Below are 18,916 nucleotides of genomic sequence, written 5' to 3'. Positions count from 1 at the left end.
ATGTAAAAACTCTAAAACCAGTTCATCTCAATATCTAAATTCCTTCATCCGTATTGATCTGATAAACACAGGATAGGTGTAGTATTTCATCAAATGAGAGACTTAATTTCAACCAGAAGAGAATGTGAAACGCTTTATTGAAAGAAGTTAATTATCCAAGTGTTATAAATACATGCATTATAAATATTATAATTGTGATATTATGAATACAAGTTCAATCTTTACTTCAATATGTTGTGCATTATAAAAACAGAGGAAGAAAGAGGTGGCAAGATTGGTGTAAAAGAGGGAAAGAGGTAAGGACATAGGAGCAGGGAAGGCAGCATGTGATTAATGAATCACAGTGCTACCCTAACATTCTCTCAGTTCATCACAATTACATAGTGTCTCTAGTGGTGTCTCCTAACCAGCCTTGGGGTCCCAATCGCCCCGAAGGTTATCTTAATAGCGGGTGAGGTGGTGATGACGGGACTGGGAGTTGGCATCCTCTCTCACATCAAAACATACGTGCAGACGAGAGACAGATGGCGAGAGATATAATAAAAAAATAAAAAAAGACTTAAACATGCTAACACTCTCAGTCGTCAATCATCAGGAGGTGAAATGCAAAACTGACCTTGGATCATTAACTCGGGGACTACTGCATCTCTATCTGAATTTCAATGATAAGCATATCTTTAATAATACTTCCTGTTGACCTGACCAAGTGACCTCTCACCTCTGATCATGCTGTGCCCTCTATGTAGCCAGTTCAGATGCAGGAGGGGTTCACCGACACAGCTGCTATAACCTAGAGGATTTAGAGAGAAGGGGAGAGAGGGATATGTGTGTGGCCTCACCTGGTGTCCACACTAAGTGGCTGCAGAGTACTCTATGCTGAAAAACATGAACGGACACACGAGGACAAACAATATAGCGTAGTTATAGAAATAATGAAGTGTCTTACTGTTCTCCATGGTTGGCCCTCTTGCCTTTTCTTTGAAGGTGGAAGGAGCCACAGCTATACTGCTTACTGCACAACATAATCAATCAATCAGATTGATACATGAGTGTGTAGGTGTGGGTTATAGGGTGTCTAATTGTTCTGCATTTTTTTGATATCGGTGATTTAAAATAGCCTGTTTTGTTTTTGTACATACATCACACCCTTACCTAAACAGCACCCTCACCTGAGAAGTAGAAATCAAAGTGATAGAAAATGGGAATTGAATAACTGCAGTTGACATAGCTAAGTAAAAGGAAGAATACTCTTATTGCAATGTGGATGGCTCTTAGAAGAGCCTTTGGTTGTGCATAGTGTAGTCTATGGTGTTGCCAGGGAACAGCAACCTCTTCGAAGAAGTAAGAGGTGAAGATCTCCCGCACACGGATTACCTGTCTTGCTGCGTTGTTGGACCCCCATCCTTGAAACATCATGCAGAGCAGGAGACTTCTCCTCTGGCACACAGCGGCGAGCTAAAGATCCCCTCCTGGTCCTCGTGTCCATGCTCATGAAGTTATGAAGGACATAGGTAGCCATCACACGCCTGAATTCCTCCAGGAGGCAGTCCCAGATGGCCCTGGTCACCCAACCTTGCAGTGCTCTACACGGTAACTTGGATCACATGATCCAAGATGGCGTAGCAGTCAGATGTCTTTGGGTTGGCCCGTGTGGCTCAGTTGGTAGAGCATGGTGTTTGTAACGCCAGGGTTGTGGGTTCGATTTCCACGGGGACCAGTAAAAAAAATGGATGAAATGTATGCACTCACTACTTACTGTAAGTCGCTCTGGATAAGAGCTTCTGCTAAATGACTCAAATGTAAAAAAAAAATGTATTTGTCTTGTCTCGTCCCATGTAGATATATTTTTCTTCGCATTCTTTTTAATATTTTTCCTAAACCTCAACTTCAAAATACTCTCCTGCAACCCGCCTCACCCAATGTGGTGTGGATCTGTTTTTTTTCTAAAGTATTTCTATTTACCTCAGAACTGGAATACCTCAACTGAAGCTAGCTAGCTAATTAGCTACCAGCTATCAGTCAGCTAACCACTGCTAGCGGTCATCAGCTAACCTTTAGCTCGGAAAGCTCTCGCCAGTTCGTACAACGTGTTTCAAACCAGAGCATACAGGACCTATTTTTCTCTCCATAACCCCGGACTCCTACCACAAACTCTGAACCTTTTCATCTGGATCATCGCAGCTAGCTAACTGCAACCTGGGTTGACTACTCCTGGCTAATGTTTCCGTCCCGGAGCTAGCACCAACTAGCCTGGGGCTATCCCATGCTAGACCCATCTCCCGGCTAGGGCTCCTGGGCTAGTCCTGAAGCCCACTCCTCAGCTACAATATCCGGGACCCTACTACTGCCGGTACGGGGCATGGAACCCCGCCGATCCTTCACGACTAGAATACCGACATAATCTGCCCGAGGATCCCAACAGGCCCCTCAGGCGCGATGTCCCCTGAAGGCCCATTCTGCTAACCGCGGCCTGCTAGCTATCTAGAGCATTTTGGACTGTTAGCTGATCCATCAGCCAGTTTCTTGGACCACTATACCCATTTTGCCAATTGGACTTGGACCCCTCTGCTACTTGGAACCCTACTAATTCCACGACTGGTCTATCGACGTCACCGCATGAGGAGGCAAAAACAGACTTTCCCCCATCGCGACGTCCATCTAAGGCCCTTATGCTAGCTTACTAGCCCCGGCCTGCTAACTGTCTGAATCGCCGTGTCCCCAGCTAGCCCAACCACTCACTGGACCCATACGATCACTTGGCTACGCATGCCTCTCCCTAATATCAATATGCCTTGTGCATTACTGTCCTGGTTAGTGATTACTGTCTTATTTCACCGTAGAGCCTCTAGCCCTGCTCAATATGCCTTAACCAACCATGTTGTTCCACCTCCCACATATGCGATGACATCACCTGGTTTAAACGTCTCTGGAGACTATATCTCTCTCATCATTACTCCATGCCTAGGTTTACCTCCAATGTACTCTCTTCCTACCATACCTTTGTATGTACATTATGCCTTGAATCTATGCTATCGTGCCCAGAAACATGCTCCCTTTACTCTCTGTTCTGAATGTGCTAGACGGCCAGTTCTTATAACCTTTAGCCGTACACTTATCCTACTTCTCCTCTGTTCCTCTGGTGATGTAGAGGTTAATCCAGGACCTGCAGTGCCTAGCTCCACTCCTATTCCCCAGGTGCTCTCATTTGTTGACTTCTGTAACCGTAAAAGCCTTGGTTTCATGCATGTTAACATTAAAAGCCTACTCCCTAATTCTGCTTTATTCACTGCTTTAGCACATTCTGCCAACCCGGATGTCTTAGCCGTGTCTGAATCCTGGCTTAGGAAAACCACCAAAACCCCTGAAATTTCCATCCCTAACTATAACATTTTCCGCCAAGATTGAACTGCCAAAGGGGGCAGAGTTCCAATCTACTGAAGAGAGAGCCTGCATAGTTCTATTTAACTATCCAGGTCTGTACCAAAACAATTTGAGCTTCTACTTCTAAAAATTCACCTTTCCAGAAACAAGTCTCTCACCGTTGCTGCTTGCTATAGATCACCCTCTGCCCCCAGTTGTGCCCTGGACACCATATGTGAATTGATTGCCCCCCATCTATCTTCTGAGCTCGTGCAGCTAGGTGACCTAAACTGGGACATGCTTAACACCCCAGCTATCCTACAATCTAAACTTGATGCCCTCAATCTCACACAAATTATCTATGAACCTACCAGGTACAACCCCAAATCCGTAAACACGGGCACCCTCATAGATATCATCCTAACTAACTCGCCCTCCAAATACACCTCTGCTGTTTTCAACCAAGATCTCAGCGCTCACTGCCTCATTGCCTGCATCCGTAGCGGGTCTGCGGTCAAACGACCACCTCTCATCACTGTCAAACGCTACCCTAAAACACTTCAGCGAACAGGCCTTTCTAATCGACCTGGCTGGGGTATCCTGGAATGACATTGACCTCATCCCGTCAGTAGAAGATGCCTGGTTATTCTTTAAAAGTGCCCTCCTCATCATCTTAAATAAGCATGCTCCATTCAAAAAATGTAGAACCAGGAATAGATATAGCCCTTGGTTCACTCCAGACCTGTCTGCCCTTGACCAGCACAAAAACATCCTGTGGTGTTCTGCATTAGCATCGAATAGCCCCCGTGATATGCAACTTTTCAGGGAAGTTAGGAACCAATATACACAGGCAGTTAGGAAAGCTAAGGCTAGCTTTTTAAAACAGAAATTTGCATCCTGTAGTACAAACTCAAAAACGTTCTGGGACACTGTAAAGTCCATGGAGAATAAGAGCACCTCCTCCCAGCTGCCCACTGCACTGAGGCTAGGAAACTCTGTCACTACCGATAAATCCACAATAATTGAGAATTTCAAGAAGCATTTTTCTACGGCTGGCCATGCTTTCCACCTGGCTACCCCTACCCCGGTCAAGAGCCCTGCGCTTCCCACAGCAACTCGCCCAAACCTCTCCCACTTCTCCTTCACCCAAATCCAGATAGCTGATGTTTTGAAAGAGCTGCAAAATCTGGACCCCTACAAATCAGCCGGGCTAGACAATCTGGACCCTCTCTTTCTAAAATGAACTGCCGAAAACGTTGCATCCCCTATTACTAGCCTGTTCAACCTCTCTTTCGTATCGTCTGAGATTCCCATAGATTGAAAAGCTTCCGCGGTCGGAGGGCCTGTTGTCCGGACCTCTGGAAGTGTCTATGGGGGTGCCACAGGGTTCAATTCTCGGGCAGACTCTCTTCTCTGTATACATCAATGATGTCGCTCTTGCTGCTGGTGATTCTTTGATCCACCTCTACGCAGACGACACCATTCTGTATACCTCTGGCCCTTCGTTGGACACTATGTTAACTAACCTCCAGATGAGCTTCAATGCCATACAACTCACCTTCCGTGGCCTCCAACTGCTCTTAAATGCAAGTAAAACTAAATGCATGCTCTTCAACCGATCGCTGCCCGTACCTGCCCGCCCGTCCAGCATCACTACTCTGGACGGTTCTGACTTAGAATATGTGGACAACTACAAATACCTAGGTGTCTGATTAGACTGTGAACTCTCCTTCCAGACTCAAATTAAACAAACCAAAATTAAATCTAGAATCGGCTTCCTATTTCGCAACAAAGCATCCTTCACTCATGCTGCCAAACATACCCTCGTAAAACTGACCATCCTACCGATCCTCGACTTCGGCGATGTCATTTATAAAATAGCCTCCAACACTCTACTCAACAAATTGGATGCAGTCTATCACAGTGCCATCCGTTTTGTCACCAAAGCCCCATATACTACCCACCACTGCGACCTGTATGCACTCGTTGGCTGGCCCTCGCTTCATACTCGTCGCCAAACCCACTGGCTCCAGGTCATCTACAAGTCTCTGCTAGGTAAAGCCCCGCCTTATCTCAGCTCAGTGGTCACCATAGCAGCACCCACCCGTAGCACGCGCTCCAGCAAGTATATCTCACTGGTCACCCCCAAAGCCAATTCTTCCTTTGGCCGCCTCTCCTTCCAGTTCTCTGGTGCCAATGACTGGAACAAACTGCAAAAATCTCTGAAGCTGGAGACTCTTACCTCCCTCACTAGCTTTAAGCACCAGCTGTCAGAGCAGCTCACAGATCATTGCACCTGTACATAGCTCATCTGTAAATAGCCCATCCAATCTACCTCATCCCCATACTGTATTTATTTATTTATTTATCTTGCTCCTTTGCACCCCAGTATCTCAACTTGCACATTCATCCTCTGCACATCCTACCATTCCAGTGTTTAATTGCTATATTGTAATTACTTTGCCACCATGGCCTATTTATTTCCTTACTTCTCTTATCCTACCTCATTTGCACATGCTGTATATAGATTTTCTGTATATGCTGTATATAGATTATTGATTGTATGTTTGTTTATTCCATGTGTAACTCAGTGTTGTTGTATGTGTCGAACTGCTTTGCTTTATCTTGGCCAGGTCACAGTGGCAAATGAGAACTTGTTCTCAACTAGCCTACCTGGTTAAATAAAGGGGAAATAAAATAAATAAATAAAAAACTGTAGGTAATCGTTTTGAAATAATCTCCAGTTACAAGGTATCTGCAGGACTATGGAAGATAATGTCATTATTAGACTTTTACATCTCCAGGTAATTGTGGATTACTAAAGTATAATATCCCTTATAACAAATCATGATAACATTAGATAGATAGATGCATGTGCACACACATGTGCATGTGACAATAACAGGATCATATCAAGGATACCATCACAAATGAATACATAAATACAACTTGAAACTTGATGATGAGTTGATCATTTGAATCAGCTGTGCAGTGCTAAGGCAAAAACAAAAATGTGCACCCCTTTGAGTCCCCTGGACCAGGACTGAGAACCACTGCTCTTCAGTGGGACCTTATTCATCTGTAGACAGGCTTTCATAGCTCTCTTTATCTGAGGACAGAAAACCTCTCAAGAAACAGACTTCATTATACTCAATTTACACCGCACTGAATATTATGTTTTTTTACTATCTCCATCCTGACTTCTAGGGACTGGAACTACACAAGTACCTGCCCTATCCAGAATAGCTTACTCTCTCACTTTGACAGTTTGGGCTGTTATCCTATCACCCTCCTCCATGGTTGTTAGCTAGCTACCTACAAATGCATTTGGAGTTTTTACAGTGATGAATACATCAAAACAGCTAGCTAATTAAGTAGCTAGTGATATTTAATTAACTTAGCTAGCTACCTATTCAGTATGTAAAGTTCATTAGATAGCTAGCTAGCTCATTTAGCAGCTAATTTGAGTTAGCCTGTACTGTAGCTAGTTAGCCAATAATACATCGTTGTTTTACATTTTCGAAATGTATTTACTTACATAGTGTTAAGTTGCGTTAATTCGATCTGGTATCAGAACAAAATAGTCAGCAAATAGTAACTTCAGATTTATTTGTACTTTAATTAATGCAAACACTTGAATGGTAAATGGGTGGCTCGTATATATGGGCTCTCTGTAACACCTCGCAGGGCAGACAGAGAACTGGTAATGACATCACAAGTTCTTCCTTAAATACTGGACAGACTTAGTTCCCTCTCCCTGAGGGCCTGTCATAGTAGAGGCTAGAATATGGTTTAGACTTATTCCAGCCTATCGTTGGCGTGCAGGTTGGTCCCAACCTCTAGACGCACTCCTGTTTCCTGGCGTAGCTGTTGTCTCTGGCAGATGTCTCATCTTGTGACTGCAAAATGCACAGTTCTCTAAAACCCTTACACCCCCCTGCATATACTTTTCACCCATATCCTGTTATTGCTATTATTCTACAGAAAAGCTCTTGCAAAACCCTGTTTTAAAGCATCAGCATTCTGTCCACATGACCCACCATCACATGAGCCACTTCCTCTAACATATAGCAGTATTCAATCATCTTATAGTTAATAAACTTATCATTATAGCATCTGTGTTATATTATATAGGTTATGCAAACAGATTGTTATATTATATAGGATATGCACACAAATAGTTGGTCAAACCCTAACAATAGGTTCTCCCAGTCATGTGGACAATTGGAAACAGGGCAGCAAAGTTGAGTGCTTTGGGACAGGGGTGGGGCCCACGGCAGCACCCGCTGCTCGTTAAGAAGAGTAAGAAAGATTCGTGCTTTCACGTCAGAGTCTCTAAAAGTCTCCAATAACACCAGAAAAAGTTGCTAGAGGGCTCTGAATACTCGCTAAACGCTCAGCAGGCCACATAGCCTACCATGTGGACCAGTATGTGGTCTACTGAGCATTTTAGGTTAAAATAAAGTGAGGTAGCGAACTCAGGTTCATAGAGCTAAATAATTTATTAATAATTTATGAATTGAAATTATTTTATATTTTTACTCAAGTGATTTGCATGCAGCAACCCTGCATTATATTGAAGTTCTATTGATTTGGGTTGTTATAAATCAGATAACAAAATTGTCGTAGAAGGCTTACAAACTTTAGTCTACCTACGAGCCTACCTACAGCTCTTTGTCTCACTCCCTTAGAGAGCTGAAGGAAGAGCTGAAGCTGAGATGCAGCATCCTGCTAAACCACAGCTGGTTCAATGGACACATACCCTGGGAGGTGAGGTTATGCTCTGGACACACAAACCCACACATACCCACATGCACACATGCACGTCGCACACACGGTCCTTTGGCCTTGTTATACAAATGTAATAACTATTTGTAATCAGATCCAGGAGTTTTATCAGCTCTTGTCACCTGTCAGAGAGACCTCCTCTCTCTCGCGCTCTCTCTCTCGCTCTCTCTCTCTCTCTCTTTCTCTCAACCAGGCAACTCAAGTGAGTTTTTGTGCTGTAGTACAACATTTACAACATACAGTACTATCAAATTTGGAGTACAATACTTAATGTGAGGGTGACATTTAAAAAATGGAATGCAAAGATATATTGCCAAAAGTAACCAACTGTATTGTTTCAAATACCCACATAAATGATTGTGACCTTCTTATTGATGTTAGAAAGAATACCAGCAAATAATATTTTGAATATTTTATTATTGATAAATTGATAGTATATTCATTAATACATCGATATCATTCATGTTTCACTTTCCTCCTACAAAACACCTTACGCCACAAAAACCTTACAGCTAAAATGATAACCAGCATTATGAGCAACACAATAGCCAGTAGCATGGCCACGACGTCAACAGAGTGGTAGGTGAACCAGGACATCTTATAGGACTCTGTCCTCAGATGTGCCGCTCCTTTGTTCCTCATGACAAACTCAATCCAGAACATGGCGCGATCCAGTGGTTTCATGGGCTGGTCCCTGTGCAGCCTGGATAGCCTCTGCATGTTCTCCCTGTAGGACGGCTCATAGAGAACAGCCTTCACTGCCTCCAGGAAGATGTCTCTGTCTACGGTAGCGATGTCCACTATCTTAGCCACTCCCTTAGACCTCATCCTATTGAGGTTATCGTGCTGGTCGAAGACTAACGGGAGGCCAACAATAGGGACACCATGGTAGATGGCCTCCTGGACTCCATTGGTTCCACCGTGGGCAACAAAGGCTCGGGTCTTGGGGTGTCCAAGGAGGTCATTCTGGGGGAGCCAATCCACTAGTAAGGTGTTGTTGCCCACAGAGGTGGGTCTCTTCCCAGTGTGCCTCCAGATGACCCTCTGAGGCAGTTTGGCGAAAGCAGCTGCGATGTCCTCAGCGATGTCCTCAGGAAGTTGTCCCACCAAGGTCCCCAGGGACATCATGATGACCCCATGGTCCCCGGACTTCTGGACAAAGTCCTCCATGTCCTGGGGAAGCGGCTTTGAGGGCTTGCACTGGAAGCCACCCATGTAGACCACGTTTGGCATGGTGGGCCGCGGAAACTCAAAGGTAAAATCATTCCTCATGAGCCATATGTCTGCTGCCTGGAACAATGACATGTAGTGAACGTCAGGGCCGAAGTAACGATGTACGAACGGAATGTAGTTAGAGTCTATGACGTATGCAATTTGAAACCTTGTAAAAAGATAAAACAGAACATTTATGACTCTCTCTTGAAAAGTCATTTTGTCTGTCAACAGTGCTCCTGGCAATGGGACATATGAGAGAGGCGAGGGGGCTATGGCAAAGTGACCATCGCCCTGGACTGTCCATCGGACATTGAAGACAAGAGGAAGACCAATTCGGTGAGCCAGAAACACGCCCCCACCAATGGCAGGATCCGTCAAAACCAGGTCATAGTATGCATCGCGAAGTGATTGCATTAGTTCGGCATCTTCGAATATCATAGTCATCATTACAACCAAATCCTTGTGTAACTCATAGAAAAGCTTCACCAACTCAAGCTCCAAACTAATACGAGACCAGAAACCTCCACCCTCCCTTTGGATCTGCAATTGTCTGGTCACAAACAAACTAAAGACCTCCTCAACAAATCCACCACCAGATACTGGGATGGTAATGCACGAGTAGTGAGGGGATTTCTCCTTGATGTACCAGTTGGTGGTTGGACGAATCACTGTGATGCTATGGCCTCTGGAGTGCAGCTCTTCGATGAGGACTTTCATATTCACCCAGTGGCTTCCATCCAATGGGAAGACCAGCACGTTCCCCCCATAAACAGTGGTCAGAGAGAAGAGCAGAACAGCAACCGTGACCAGGGCTGGTTGATGCATCTCTTAGGTGAATCCTTTGATAAAAGATACAAAGGAAGAATAGTTAGTTACAGAGAAACTCCATCTCTTATTTCCTAATAAATAGGTTTTAATTACATGAACATTTTAGTCACTAAGCAGACACTCTTATCCAGGTTTTCTTACATTTATTGCATTCATCTTAAGACAGCTGGATGAGACAACCACATATCACAGTTGTAGAAAGTACTTTTTCAGTCAATAAAGTAGTTGTTGTCAGTTCTTGTTCTAATGCTAGTAGAAAAATATAACTTTACTGTGTAGATCAATAATTTACTGTGTTATTCATATGTTAATCATGTACAGTGCCTTTAGAAAGTATTCACACCCCTTGACTTTTTTCAGATTTTGTTGTGTACAACCTGAATTTAAAATGAATTAAATTGAGATTTTGTGTCACTGTCCTGCACACAATACCCCGTAATGTTAAAGTGGAATTATGTTTTTAGACATTTTTACAAATTCATAAAACATTTTAAGCTGAAATGTCTTAAGTCAATATGTGTTCAACCCCTTTGTCTAAATAAGTTCAGGGGTAAAGATTTTGTCACGCTCTGACCTAGGAGAGCTGTGTTTTCTCTGTTTAGTTAGGTCAGGGTGTGATAGGTGGGTGGGCATTCTATGTTTTGTTTTCTATGTTATGGTTTCCAATCAGAGGCAGCTGTCTATTGTTGTCTCTGATTGGAAGTCATTCTTAGGGAGCCTGTTTTTCCCTTTGTTTTTGTGGGATCTTGTTTTTGTGCAGCTGTGTTTATTGCAGCCCCAGAACGTCACGTTTGTTTCTGTTTCACCTGTTTCTTGTTTTGTTCGGATTCACTAAATAAATATGTGTAACTACCGGCACGCTGCGCCTTGGCTGATTTATGACAGCGAATTCGAAGACAGCACTCGTGACAGATTTGATTAACAAGTTGCATAGACTCACTCTGTGTGCAATAAGTGTTTAACATAATGTTTTTATGACTATCTCATCTCTGTACCCCACACATACAATTATCTGTAAGGTCCCTTAGTCGAGCAGTGAATTTCAAACACAGATTCAACCAGGGAGGTTTTCCAATGCCTCGCAAAGAAGGGCACCTATTGGCAGATAGGTAAAAAATCGTCTTGAAAGTCTGAGGCAAGACTTAAAAATGTCTGTCTAGCAATGATCAACAACCAACTTGACAGAGCTTGAAGAATTGAAAAAATAATAATGTGCAAATATTGTACAATCCAGGTGTGCAAAGCTCTTAGAGACTTACCCAGAAAGGCTCACAGCTGTAATCGTTGCCAAAGGTGATTCTAACATGTATTGACTCAGGGGTGTGAATACTTATGTATATTTCTTTATTTCATTTTAAATAAATGTGTAAAAATGTCTAAAAACGTGTTTTAACTGTCATTATGGGGTATTGTGTGAGAAAGAAAATGTATTTAATCAATTTTGAATTCAGGCTGTATCAACAAAATGTTAGGGGTATGAATACTTTCTGAAGGCACTTTACAGTGTATACATATGAAGTTGGTAAAATAGTATGCAAACATTATTAAAGTGACCATTATTTCATGTCTATGTACATAGCGCAGCAGTCTCTAAGGTGCGGGGTAGAGTACCAGGTGGTAGCTGGCTATTAACAGTGACTAAGGTCCAGGGCAGAGTACTGGGCGGATGCCGGCTAATGGTGACTATTTAACAGTAATATGGCTTGGAGATAGAAACTGTTTTTCATTTTCTTGGTCCCGGCTTTGATGCACCTGTACTGTCTCCGCCTTCTAGATGGTCGAATAGGTCATGGCTGAGGTCCTTGATGATCTTCTTGGCCTTCTTGTGACACAGCAGTGTGCCCCCAGTAATGCGTTCAGCTGACCGCACCACCTTCTGGAGAGCTCTGCGGTAGCGGACGGTGAAATTACTGTACCATGCGGTGATACAGTCCAGCAGGATGCTCTCAATGGTGCATCTGTAGAAGTTTGTGATAGTCTTAGGGGCCAAGCTGAATTTCTTCAGCCTCCTGAGGTTGAAAAGGCACTGTTGCGCCTTCTTCACCACATTGTCTGTATGAATGGACCATTTCAGGTTGTCAGTGATGTGCATGCCGAGGAACATGAAGCTTTTCACCCTCTCCACTACGGTCCTGTTGAGGTGGATGGGAGCGTGCTCCTTCTGCTGTCTCCTGAAGTCCACGATCAGCTCCTTCGTTTTGTTGACATTGAGGGAGGTGTTATTTTTCTGGCACCACTCCACCAGGGTCTTAACCTCTTCCCTGTAGGCTGTCTTGTCGTTACAATAAATGCGGCCTCAAGATATGCGGTTTCCAGTTTGCACAAAGTCCAGTGTAGTTCCTTGTGAGCCGTCACAGTGTCGGTTTGGGGGGAATATACACGGCTGTGTCGATGACCGAAGAAATTATCTCAGAAGGTAACGCAGTCAGCATTTGATGGTGATGTATTCCAGATTGCGAGAACAAATGGCCTTGAGTTCCTCTACTGTATGTTACCACAATCAGACCATGAGTAGTGAATCATGAAACATACACCTCCACTTTTCTTTTTCCCGGAGAGTTCTTTCTTCACATATCACAGTCATAGTAAGTACATTTTTCCTCAATAAAGTAGCTATCAGCAAAGTCAGAGCTAGTAAGGGGGAAAGAGTCAGTGCGAGTGTTCGTAAACGAAAGACAATTTGACAAAAAAATTTACACAATAAAAACCTTTACACTTACTGTAAATAAGTAGTCAATGTTCAATTGAAAACGTAGAGGCACTGTGTAATGCTATGAAATCTTCCAATGCTGTCACAATTCTCCCAGTCATTGTCAAGCCTTCAGGCACATTACTTCTAAAGTTGTGCAAGTTCTCTCTATGTCTGGATAAAGCTTCCTTGTTACGTGACACAATTGTTTCCACTGGCAAAGCCCAGATGCAACACGAAATATGCATAGGATGGGAGCTACCGTAATTTCCGGACTATTGAGCGCACCTGAATATAAGCCGCACCCACTGAATTTAAAAAATATATATATTATTTTGAACATAAATAAGCCGCACATGTCTATAAGCCGCAGGTGCCTATCGGTACATTGAAACAAATGAACTTTACACAGGCTTTAAAGAAACACGGCTTGTAACAAAAATAAATAGGCTTTAACGAAACACGGCTTGTAACAAAAATAAATAGGCTTTAACGAAACACGGCTTGTAACAAAAATAAATAGGCTTTAACGAAACACGGCTTGTAACAAAACATAAAAAATTAGCAGTAAGCTTTAGTTGTCTTTTTGCACTGAGTCAATTCCTCACGCTGCTGTTTCCAACGTCTTATCATCGACTCATTAAGACCAAGCTCCCGTGCAGCAGCTCTATTTCCTTTTCCAACAGCCAGATCAATCGCCTTCAACTTGAAAGCTGCATCATATGCATTTCTCCGCGTCTTTGCCATGATGAGGGTGACAAAATGACTACCGTAATCAGAATGATGGGAAGTTTGAGAGCGCTCGATTTAATTTAAACAGTAAACAAAAAAGTTGTTTGACCTTAACCCGTTCGGCAATTTCATTGGTCTAATGAAAGCTTCATGCCGCCAAAAAACTGAGCACGTCACAGAATGTGTTTTTTTGAACAAAAAAAATTTGAAAGCGGGAAAAATCCATATATTAGCCGCGTCATTGTTTAAGCAGCGAGGATCAAAGTGTGGGAAAAAAGTTGCGGCTTATAGTCCGGAAATTACGGTACTCTGACAACGTCTCTTTAAAAACTCTTCTTTTGTTTACATACCTTACAAAAAGCTTTGTTAGACCTCACTGAAAATATTCAATCAAAGGAGTTAATCTAATTTGAATGGTGATGCTGAGTTTTATATGGATTTGTATAACTACAAATGTTTGTGGAGGATGCTTCTTGAGATGTTAGACATTTATATTGTCTAAAGGTTGTTGAATCAAGTCAAGTTTATAGGTATTCTATAATTCTCTGTAAACATAGATCGATATGAGTTCCAATGGGTTAATCTGAGAACGTTGTAGGTATGATGATGCCATGTTTTCAACACCAGGTACTGAGATCAGAAACTGTTTCAACAACAGGTTTAACTATTCCGATATTCCACTACTTTAACTGTTACTTTAAACTAGATTTTATTCACATAAACACTTACCAAAAAATCCCAGTCAAAAAATCCAAAGTAATGTTTGGCTACCCCCCCCCCTAAACAGCAGTTTGCAAACACTGAAAGTAGTCCTATGGCTGTGGCTTTGAGCTGGAGTAACCGAACTTATGCTGCCACAACTAATCTGTGCTCTCTTGTTCAAAGTTCACAAGTTCTGACATGCAGCGTAATAACACCCCTGTAATTGCGTAAGGCTTTTATGTGTTGGCTTCCTTTTATGTATTAGGAAATAGTCATTAGTTCAACATTGTTGTAGTGAACTAAAACGTGAACTTAAATGGAAACTGATCATGAAAAAACTGTTTAGTAAACTGAAATAAAATAATTAACAAATCTGTTTGAAAAACTAAAATTGGAGTTGGTCCGGGGAGTGGGTCCAAGGCTGGTCATGTGTGTCATTCTCCTAAGTACTCTATGCAGCCTACTGCAAATTATGTTTGATATCCATGTCATTTGAATACAGTCAGAGGTGATACTATAAGTATTATGGGCCATAATTCATGGATAATATGTTCTGTTTTCAAAACAACTTAGCAATGTTTTCAGTGTCTTTATATAAATGACTGCCTGTCTGTGCACACACTTCTTATTCTGAAAAGTGTGGAAGCATCTACCTGTGAAGGGGAGTTTACATGGTAGTAGTAGTAGTAGTATAAATGCTATGAGGTTTTTAGTGTTAATTGTTAGATTTTATTTGACCATTGGAAAAATAGCTACAGTACTGCAGGGAAACAACATGCAGGTTTTCTTGAACTGAGCCTTAAATATTACAGGTCAGACTTGGCCACAGGGGGGCAGTCCTCTCATACAAAATAATACAGGCTACTGAAAAACATTCACCAGAGGTATTCTGCATAATGCTGGTTCCATGAAGACACACTACCTGCACTATTCCCACACAACACCGACAGATGCAACTGCAAAAGTGGGTATCAATTTACACCCCCAATAGGGTTGTTGTGCAAACTACTTTCACATTTCACAGGGAGTTTCCAGGATTGTGTTGCAGATTTGTCAGACAGTGATCTTTATTTATTTTATTTATTTCACCTTTATTTAACCAGGTAGGCAAGTTGAGAACAAGTTCTCATTTACAATTGCGACCTGGCCAGGATAAAGCAAAGCAGTTCGATAACATACAAAAACACAGAGTTACACATGGAGTAAAACAACATACAATCAATGATGCAGTAGAAGAAAAAAAAATAAGACTATATACAATGTGAGCAAATGATGTGAGATAAGGGAGGTAAAGGCAAAAAAATGCCATGGTGGCAAAGTAAATAAAGTATAGCAAGAAAAACACTGGAATGGTAGATTTGTAGTTTGAAGAAAGTTCAGAGATAAAATATAAATAATATGGTGCAAAGGAGCAAAATAAATAAAATAAATAAATACAGTAGGGGAAGAGGTAGTAGTTTGGGCTAAATTATAGATGGGCTATGTACAGGTGCAGTGATCTGTGAGCTGCTCTGACAGCTGGTGCTTAAAGCTAGTGAGGGAGATAAGTGTTTCCAGTTTCAGAGATTTTTGTAGTTCGTTCCAGTCATTGGCAGCAGAGAACTGGAAGGAGAGACGACCAAAGGAGGAGTTGGCTTTAGGGGTGACCAGAGAGATATACCTGCTGGAGCGCGTGCTACAGGTGGGTGCTGCTATGGTGACCAGTGAGCGGAGATAAGGGGGGACTTTACCTAGCAGGGTCTTGTAGATGACCTGGAGCCAATGTGTTTGGCGACGATTATGAAGCGAAGGCCAGCCAACGAGAGCGTACAGGTCGCAGTGGTGGGTAGTATATGGGGCTTTGGTGACAAAACGGATGGCACTGTGATAGACTGCATCCAGCTTGTTGAGTAGGGTATTGGAAGCTATTTTGTAAATGACATCGCCGAAGTCGAGGATTGGTAGGATGGTCAGTTTTACGAGGGTATGTTTGGCAGCATGAGTGAAGGATGCTTTGTTGCGAAATAGGAAGCCAATTCGAGATTTCACTTTGGATTGGAGATGATTGATGTGAGTCTGGAAGGAGAGTTTACAGTCTAACCAGACACCTAGGTATTTGTAGTTGTCCACAAATTCTAAGTTAGAACCGTCCAGAGAAGTGATGCTGGACAGGCGGGCAGGTGCAGGCAGCGATCGGTTGAAGAGCATGCATTTAGTTTTACTTGTGTTTAGGAGCAGTTGGAGACCACGGAAGGAGAGTTGAATGGCATTGAAGCTCGTCTGGAGGGTTGTTAACACAGTGTCCAAAGAAGGGCCAGAAGTGTACAGAATGGTGTCGTCTGCGTAGAGGTGGATCAGAGATTCACCAGCAGCAAGAGCGTCATCATTTATGTATACAGAGAAAAGAGTTGGCCCAAGAATTGAACCCTGTGGTACCCCCATAGAGACTGCCATCTGGTAATATACTGTACATCGTTGACATGATATGAAAGCAGAGTTTTGGTTCCAGTCACTGTTCTTCTTATTCCTTTTTAGGAAGAAAGATATTTATTGTTTGAACTGCACCTGTTTGCTTATATATTTGTAAATCTTTGTCTGTGTCTTTGTGTGTGAGTGGGTGGGAATTACAGGGGGAATTTACGTTGGTATTTAACTAATGACAAAGGTTAGGGTAATTTACGTAGCAGATTAGGTGAAATGGGTTAAGTTTAAAATAAGGGGAAAGGTTAGCTAAAATGCTCCAGTTGTCCCTGACGCGACTCAAACACACAACCTTTGGATTGCTAGACGGTCGCTGATTGCGCCTATCCAGACTCCCCGACCAACCTCCCTACTTTCGTTTCTGTCTAAAGTAACTACACCAAGTAGGTATCATACGTCTTGGAGGTGCTCAGAAATACGTAAAGTATGTTTTGTATGACTCTGAGGCCAGGCTGACCTACACCTGCATGCTGGTGTGTGTGACCTCGTAAATGAATGCCTTGAGTAACCACAGCCCCTCCGTGATGTTGTCTCATCTTCCATTCAGTTGTTCTTCAAAAGTATGACTGTGAGACAAAGCCATTCTTAATCTTTTGTTTAGCGTATAACGTTAAAAATATTAACTCTCTCCAACTCACATTAACAGTTTCTGTCGGGAAAATGTACTTTCATGTTGAACATGGATGTGACTCGCATAGGTGTATTTTTGGTGCTGCTATTTCCCCTGATAGTTTCTCTTTATTCTGCTGCACTAAATCCTCCTGGTTCATATGACCACTGACACTATGTCTTTGTCTTTGTATTGTGAAAAAATATGTCAGCGGCCCACTGTGTCATTTAAAAATTTGAAAACATGACAAGGACTATTTAATATTGTCAATAGACTATACTCTACATAGTCGTGAAATGACTATCATGAAATCAGCCTCCATACTGTAAATATGATGTGGTGGATTATCAGTAGAGATTTGCATACTTAGGGTAGATTGATTCACTGTCACGACTTCTGCCGAAGTTGGTCCCTCTCTTTGTTCGGCAGTCGGCGTCGCCGGTCTTCTAGCCATCATCGATCCACTTTTCATTTTCCATTTGTTTTGTCTTGTCTTCCCACACACCTGGTTTCAATTCCATCATTACATGTTGTGTATTTAACCCTCTGTTTCCCCCAATGTCCTTGTCCGGACTTGTTTATTGTAAGTTCTTGTGCACGTTATTCTGGTGTGCGACGGGTTTTGTACCCATTGTATTTATTGTTCTGTTTACGGTGATTTTTATTATTAAACTGCGCCGTTGGAAACACAGTTTTTGCTCTCCTGCCGCCAGTTTTTGCTCTTCTGCCGCCAGTACGCACCCCTTACATACATGTCGTATGTGTGAAGTGAGCGAAGGAGGCATCATACAGCGTTATATGACGTTATATACAGCGCTTCAGTGACCTCAGTACCTCAGCTGCTTAGCAAATACATACAGTAGACGATCACTATTACAGATTTTTTCATATAAAAACGACATTAATACTTTACTCACATATGCTATTAAACTTACCATGGTTTCTATGGCATTACAGGGTCCAATACCTGCAGCTAGTTGGGTGCACACACACACACACACACACACACACACACACACACACACACACACACACACACACACACACACACACACACACTCAGATGGAACTACATACACTAGTGAGGGCCTCAGTGATTAGAGACTGAACTCAAGGTCAGGGCAGTGAAAAGGGTAGAAAAAAGGGTGCTTTGAAAAAGGAGCATTGTGCACTTTGTAGATATTGAGTTACACATGCTCATTATTAAGTGGTAGAAGATAAAAGTTTGTCCCTTATCTACAACTGATCATCCAGGTTAAAAAGAGTAATAAAGAACTTATATAGACGATGGAAAGATCAGACCAGATTTTCAAGCTTATTCTGTGGGTTGGCCAATTTGGGGCAGGTGACAGTAGCCATAGATGGTATTATAACTGATATGACACCTGATCTTAACTCTATGCGTACCACAATAATCCAGAAAAACAGGACAATACAATGCTTTTCATGACATCAATTGTACTGCCTGCCTAGGCTGTCAACGGCGTCACTGTTGTCATCGCAAACTAATGTGTGTTTCAGTTTCGGAAACG

The 18,916-nt window shown here is 42.5% G+C and overlaps 1 protein-coding gene and 1 non-coding gene across 3 annotated transcripts; one reads left to right on the top strand and one right to left on the bottom strand.

Annotated features, from left to right (window-relative positions):
- The first annotated feature begins 1,643 nt into the window (after positions 1 to 1,643).
- trnat-ugu (transfer RNA threonine (anticodon UGU)) lies at positions 1,644 to 1,717 on the top strand. The gene has a single exon. It is a non-coding gene; the product is annotated as a tRNA-Thr (tRNA).
- A 6,828-nt stretch (positions 1,718 to 8,545) lies between these two features.
- Positions 8,546 to 14,522, bottom strand: LOC106585413 (UDP-glucuronosyltransferase 2A2). Of its 2 annotated transcripts, none has more exons than XM_045706742.1 (2): positions 14,342 to 14,522; positions 8,546 to 10,202 (listed from the first exon to the last, which is right to left on the bottom strand). In XM_045706742.1, exon 2 carries the CDS (start codon positions 10,186 to 10,188, stop codon positions 8,605 to 8,607), a length of 1,584 nt encoding a protein of 527 aa, XP_045562698.1. In that variant the 5' UTR covers positions 10,189 to 10,202; positions 14,342 to 14,522; the 3' UTR covers positions 8,546 to 8,604. The 2 variants fall into 2 exon arrangements, with proteins under 2 accessions (XP_045562698.1, XP_045562699.1); XM_045706743.1 differs by lacking the exon at positions 14,342 to 14,522 and adding an exon at positions 12,912 to 13,201.
- Positions 14,523 to 18,916: the final 4,394 nt, after the last annotated feature.

This window comes from Salmo salar, chromosome ssa24, assembly GCF_905237065.1.
Source record: "Salmo salar chromosome ssa24, Ssal_v3.1, whole genome shotgun sequence".
NCBI classification, from domain to species: domain Eukaryota; kingdom Metazoa; phylum Chordata; class Actinopteri; order Salmoniformes; family Salmonidae; genus Salmo; species Salmo salar.
The sequence above is the reverse complement of the archived record's forward strand: the minus strand, read 5'-3'. Positions and strand labels throughout refer to the sequence as shown.

Coding starts and splice junctions, on each gene's coding strand:
- LOC106585413 (XM_045706742.1), bottom strand. CDS start 10,188: ATGCATCAACCAGCCCTGGTCACGGTTGCTGTTCTGCTCTTCTCTCTG.